At 39.7% G+C, this 6,832-nt stretch overlaps 1 protein-coding gene across 1 annotated transcript in view; it reads left to right on the top strand.

Moving 5' to 3' along the window:
• LOC105160018 (remorin) overlaps positions 1-2,022 on the top strand; it is a gene marked incomplete in the record, with an annotated part of 3,177 nt that extends 1,155 nt beyond the window's left edge. The window contains 3 exon segments of the mRNA XM_011077273.2: positions 77-473; positions 616-697; positions 779-2,022. Coding sequence (XP_011075575.1) covers positions 77-473; positions 616-697; positions 779-970 — 671 coding nt within the window.

Raw genomic sequence — 6,832 nt, 5'->3', positions numbered from 1 at the left:
GTAAGAGATAAATCCTGATATTCTAATAGTGTTGCATTCTTGATTTCAGTTTGTTATCTTTGATACTTCATATCAGATGGAACAAAGACAAGTTCTGAAGATCCTGATGACAAGTTGTCAACAAGCACCTCCAGCAGTAAAAGGCCACCTGAAAAGGCACCATCCATCAAGAAGAGAATAAGTTTTGCTGATACTGATGAAACAAAAAGTAACAAACCTGAAAAGCCAGCACTCCAGAAGGCCCCTGAACCTGCCCCATCCATGAAAAAGCCTCCAACTTTTACGGATAAGCAATTGAATATAATTGAAGGCAAAAGGACAGACACCACAGTGCCAAAGCCTGATCGTCCAGCCCCTGGATTGTCCACAACTCAACCTGTAGAGACAAGAAGGCAGAGTGCAACAAAACCTGGACCTGGAGACTCTAAGGCTGATGATTGGGAAAAAGAAGAGCTGGAAAGCATTAGAGAGCGGTAGGAAGTTTTTCTACTCAGACGGTGGGAGATTCAATTGTTCAACAGCACGTATATGATATAAATATGTGTATCTATGTCTGCATGTCGAAATGCTTTTTACAAATTTCTGTTATAACTTTCTACCTGTCCTGTAATTCAGGTATGAGAAGCTGAGGGCCACAATTGAAAACTGGGAGACTAAGAAGAAGAAGAAGGCAAAACGTAAACTAGAAAGGATAGAGGTTCTTATCATTAGTCCCCTTCTCTCTGAACCATAGAATTTGAATTATTCAAAGCTCAATTTCAAGATAATGCATTTTCAGGCTGAATTGGACAAGAGAAGAGCGAAAGTCGTGCAGAGCTACCACAGTGACATCAAAAGAATTGAAGGGATTGCAGGAGGAGCGAGGGCGCAGGCAGAGAAGAATCGCAAAAATGAGGAGCTCAAAGTGAAAGAGAAAACAAACAAAATCAGATTAACTGGAAAACTGCCAGCAACTTGCCTTTGCTTTTGAATTCCAGCAACACTATCTTCGATCAAAACATTGTGAAATTGTGAATATGTATGGTTTTCTAACAAAATTATTAGAAACTAGAGCAGTGAAATTCTTAAATTTGCACGAAAGGGAAGAACTTAAACAGAGCCGCTTGCTTTCTCTTCGCAAGATTTCACTGCACGGAACAATCTTCAAAATGCCCATAATGCACCAGAATGGATAAAACCAATAATGGGACCAGTAGAAGCATCCTTTTGTTTATCCTTTTAGCAAATATAAATATGGAATTACCAAAGACACTTAGAAAACAGTACTACTTCAGAATGCACAAAAAGATGAAATGCAAAAGCAATTATGAGATACCAGACCATGATAGTTTATCTATTCCGGGTAAAGAAATTCTGAACTCAGAATAACATTAGATCAAAAAAAATTAAGCTACAGAAAGGAACAGAAAATTTTAACAGCAGGCCGATCCAGAACACTGCATATACCATGAAATATTCTAGAGAATTAAAAATAACGGTAGCGGCAAGATGCGATCCAGGCTTCACAGATTTAGGTCATCAACATGACCACAAAGGTAGGTTACCGCTCAAATCTACTTCAAGTTTTGGATCAAAGAAGAACAAGAGACAAAAATGAAAATAAGTCAGACTATCACTGGATTAGATTCAAGTCTCCACCAAATATCAAAGTCACTACACACACCCCTAGAGTCTCAAAGCCTTCAAAATGTCTAGAGCATAATAGTTACAGAATTCAACAAATTGCACCAAGGACAAGAAACAAAAAGAGGAATCTGGAACACTTCAGAGCAGCCCACTGGAGCCCCAGAACAAATTCTTGCATAGCGTGTGGCCACACCATAAAACATATGGAATGTACTCAACGATGTTAAATGATTCCCAGCATATCTGATGAACCATCGCAAGCTCTGGCAAGCTCAGCAAGTGCACGTCCAAAATTTCTGGGGTCACATGAACCCTCTATTTCTACATTTACACTACATAACAGGCTTACTCTTTGGCAACTGTGAACTAAATCTTGTTATTTAGTGCAATTGACTTCTGATTCAGAAAAACTGATGGCAATCATACAGGCAGTGTTGATTATGACCAAGTGCACTAAATAGAAGGGTTAAAATTCCTTCATCCCCGAGTATCCCTGTGCATATTTTCCAACTAGATTTTGGCCGACCAACACGTTTTGTAGCCAACTTGACTAATCCAGAAACAAGCTTTAGCACTCAATAATTGCAAACTCTTAACTCGTTAACCAGAATCAAATGACAAAAGTGAACAGTCACAGAAAATTGGAAAACATTGCAATGTATACAGCAATTCCAATTTTCACAATCCTAATCCCCACTTCCTTATACTACCACGTATCCAAAACCTTTCATCTCATCCTAAAATCTCTTCGCATAATCAGAATAGCATTCAATCACAATAGAATCAGATCTTCCTTATTTTTAAAATTTTATATATCTAATTTCATATTCAATACTTTATCAATTTTATACTCAAATTCATCATATATTATAATTTTAATCAATATCATACATTCTATTTTGGATAATAATAAATTATGGTGATAGGTGTAATAGCCCCCATATGAACAAAAAGACAGAAATGCCCCTCAATCTAAGGAAAATCATAAAAGAACGACAAGATCCGAATGGAAATCAATGGGCCGGGGTCGGCTTGCCCGATCCAACCCGAAACAAAGACCTGAATTATTGATCATTGGATCTTCAGTTTTGACATGTGGACCCATCTTATATAGTATGAAAAACTATAAATATCCCCATTATTATTTATGGTACGTGCATTTAATGATATTTCGACCATATTAACCTTCTAGATCGTATTTGAACCCACTTTTCTAACTTAAGCATTGGAAGACCGTAGTTGGGGGCTTCCTAACAAGCCTAACGTGTTTCTCTATTCTAATGATCCACTTTACAGGGAGCTTTTTGGGAGAGCCGCGACCCGACCTACATCAATCCAAGGTCACAACCTGATCCATCATTTAGCAACCTACATCATTTTCAGCGCCGTCTGTGGAAAACTGAGAACAAGTCGACCGATATGGAGGGATCATCTAGGAGAGATCGCCAATATGAGGATGAGACACCCATGCGGGAGGAGGATCAAATCATGCATTTAACCCAAGCTGATATTCAACGTATGATGGAGGAAGCTAGTTGAAAAGCCATAGTGGAATGAAAGGAGAACGGTAACTCCCGCTAAGGAGGGAGCAAGGAGGCAATTGTTCAAGGGAAATGAAGTTGAAGTTGAAATATGATAGAATAACACCAAGAGGATTTGAGAAAGGTCCCGAAAGAACGATGTCAAATGAGGTGACCAATAAGAGCGTGGTCTCGAGACAGCCAGGCATTTCAAGAGTGGAGGTTGACAATGTTAACAGATAGATCGAGAAGTTGGGCCAACAAATTGAGGAATTAAAGAAGCGAGGAGAGATTGTATCACATAATAGAAACTCACCATTCTCCAATAGGATATTGACGGAGGTCGTGGATAGTGTTTTCAGGTTTCTCTACCTGTTTAAGTATGATGGAACTAAAGATTCTTGCAAGCATATGACTGCATTTGAATTAGTGATGAATTTGTATGGCCAAACAGATTCGATTAAAACTAAACTATTCGTGACCACCTTGAAAGGAAAGGCTCAAGAGTGGTTTACAAACTTGGCCAGTGGGTTGATCGACTCATTTGAGCAACTGGTGTAAAAGATTTCTTTTCATTTTACTAGTAAGAGAAAAGCGAAGAGGTCGGCAACTTACCTATTTACTATACGCAAAAGGGAAGAGGAGATGTTGAAAATCTTTATGGGAAGATTCAATAACGAAATATTGGAGGTTCAAGACCTCAGAATCGATATGATGGTTAGTATACTTATCCATGGCCTTAAGAAGGGACGCTTTGCATCCGCGTTAGCTCGAGATTCACCAGAAGGGGTAGAACAACTGATGGAATTGGCTCAGAAGTACATCAATGAGGAGGAGATCAACGCTATAAAAGATAACGTATGGTCAAGGGAGCAAGGTCGCATTAAATGAGGAGAGAGATCGAAGGAAAGATAGTACCGATCTGAGAAAGATTGAGAAAAAATGGTATCGTACCAAACTAGATACCTTAAATACACTCTTTTAAGTACTACAAGGGAGAGGGCGATGATGATGGTAGAAAGGGATGGACTCTTCCAATGGCTAGGTATGACTAGAGATACTCTTTCAAAAAGATTTTCTAACAAAAATTGCAGATTCCACAAGGATAAGGGCCATGATACGGAGGAGTGTTATCAATTGAAGGACGAGATCGAGAGGTTGATACGATAGGGATACTTCAAAGACTTAATAGTTGAAAGGAAGAACGAAACAGAAAATAATCAAAAAAGGGGACAAGGATTAGGTAGCGAAGTCGAGATAGAACCAAGAAAAACGACTTGGAAAGGGAAGGAGCTTGGGATAACGCACTTACAAAAAGGGTCATCCATACCATATCAGGAGAACCCACAGGTGAAGACTCTTCTAGAGCTCGCAAAAGATATGCGTGTAGTTATAGGTATAACCAAAGAGAGCATATATTATACGTAGAGCAACAAGAAGATATTGTGTTTGGTGATAGAGACGTGAGCTCGGGATCGGGGGAGCAAAACGATCCCATGGTGATTAAAATGGATATTGCTAGCTACTAGGTACACAAAGTGTTGATTGATAATGGTAGTTCTGTTGATATTATATTTACTAACGTTCCAAGGAAGATGGATTTGAGAGAGCTGAAGTTAAAACCCGTGAGAACTCCTCTAATCAGATATGGGAGGAGCGAAGTCATGCCGGAAGGTCTGATTAATCTCCCAGTATCTATTGGAGAAGAGCCTAGAAGGAAGATATGTATAATTCAATTTTTGTGGTCGATAGCCCCTTCGCGTACAATGTGGTACTCGGACGACCGGGGTTGAATATGTTCAGAGCAGTAGTTTTAACCTATTATTTGAAGATGAAATTTCCCACCAAGTCTAGGGTGGAAGAGGTCAGGTGCGATCGGAGAGCAACTCGGCAATGCTATAACTTGGCAATAAAACAGGTTGATCTTGGAAAGAGAGAAAAAAAGGAAGGAGGAACAGGGACAATGCGAGGAAGTGAAGAAAGGAAGAAGTGAGAGAATGGACCTGGCGGAGGAATACAAGGAGATCGAGCTCGTAGTTGGAAAATTCAACAAAATGACCAGAATTGGATCGCGAATGACGCCTGAGCTGGAGATCATAACCATTGATTTCTTAAAGAGGAATAATGACATGTTCACATGGAGTCCATCTGACTTCAAGGGTATTAACCCTGAGGTCATAGTGCATCGACTTAATGTAGATCCTCAAAGCAGAAGAAAAGGGTCTTGTTTTGGAGATTCAGTACATAGTGCATCGAAAGGAATAAGATTATTGAAGAAGAGGTGAATAAGTCGTTGCAGGTTAGTTTTGTTTCGGAGATTCAGTACACAACTTGGTTGTCAAACATCGTGATCATGCCTAACGCCTTTGAAAAATAGCGCATGTGTATAGAATTTATGGATTTAAACAAGGCAAACCCTAAAAATCCCTACCCTCTACCTCGGATAGATCTGCTAGTAGATTCCACGACAAGATGCACATTATTTAGCATAATGGATGCTAAACAAGGTTACCATTAGATCTTCATGTCTAAGGAAGATAAGGAGAAAACTGCCTTTGTAACTGAAAAGGGAGTTTATTGTTATAACGTTATACCTTTTGGTCTTAAAATGCAGGGGCAACCTATCAAAGACTGGTGAACAAAATGTTCAAAGATCTTATTGGGAGTACGATGGAGGTCTACATGGACGATATGTTGGTGAAAAGCAAGCTCGAAAGTGATCACCTGAAGCATTTGGAAAGTCCCTTCGCAATCATGCAATCATATGGTATGAAGCTCAACACTTCCAAATGCACGTTCGACGGGCGAGGTGGCAATTTTCCTGGGTATATGGTTAGTGAGAAGGGAATAGAGGCCAACCCTGAAAAGATTAAGATTATTGTACAGTTGGGGTCACCCAAGTCGGTAAAAGATGTTCAGAAACTCACAGGAAAGATAGCTGCCCTAAATCACTTCATAGCCAGGTCAGTAGATCATAACCTTCCTTTCTTTAAGGTTTTAAGAAAGGTGAAAGATTTTGAATGGACTAAGGAATATGAGAAGGCTTTACAAGAGTAAAAAACATATTTAGTGACCCCACCCTTGCTTGTTAATCCTCTGCCTGGGGAGAGATTGTATATTTATTTGGCAGTTTTAAAGAACGTTGTAAGCTCAATACTGGTACGTGGCGAGAAGGGGGCGCAAAACTTAGTATATTATGTTAGTAGGATATTGCAGGGAGTTGAGAAGAAATACATACAAATTGAGAAACTGGCTCTCTCCTTAGTGATAACAGCTCGAAAACTGCAATCCTACTTTCAGTCACACCCTATAGTCGTATTTACCAACCATCCATTAAAGCAAATAATGCCAATGCCTGTTCTATCAGGAAGGATAGTCAAATGGGCAGTAGAGTTGGGTGAGTTTGATATCGAATTCCAGACTCAAAATGCGATCAAAGCCCAAGTGTTCGCGGATTTTATCGTGGAGCTCGTGGAAGAACCGCAGGAGGAGGAAGAAAGATGGTTGCTACATGTGGATAGGTCTTCAAATGCGAACAATGGAGGAGCAGGAATATTCTTAAAAGAACCCAAACGTGTTGAGATCGAGATCATGATGAGGTTGTCCTTCCCATTAACAAATAACGAGACCGAATATGAAGCCCTCATTCAAGGATTGCAAACAACATGTGGGGGGTGAAACAGCTA

Source organism: Sesamum indicum, linkage group LG4, assembly GCF_000512975.1.
Source record: "Sesamum indicum cultivar Zhongzhi No. 13 linkage group LG4, S_indicum_v1.0, whole genome shotgun sequence".
NCBI lineage: Eukaryota > Viridiplantae > Streptophyta > Magnoliopsida > Lamiales > Pedaliaceae > Sesamum > Sesamum indicum.
Note: the sequence above shows the minus strand (reverse complement) of the source record. Positions and strands in the feature narration are given on the sequence as shown.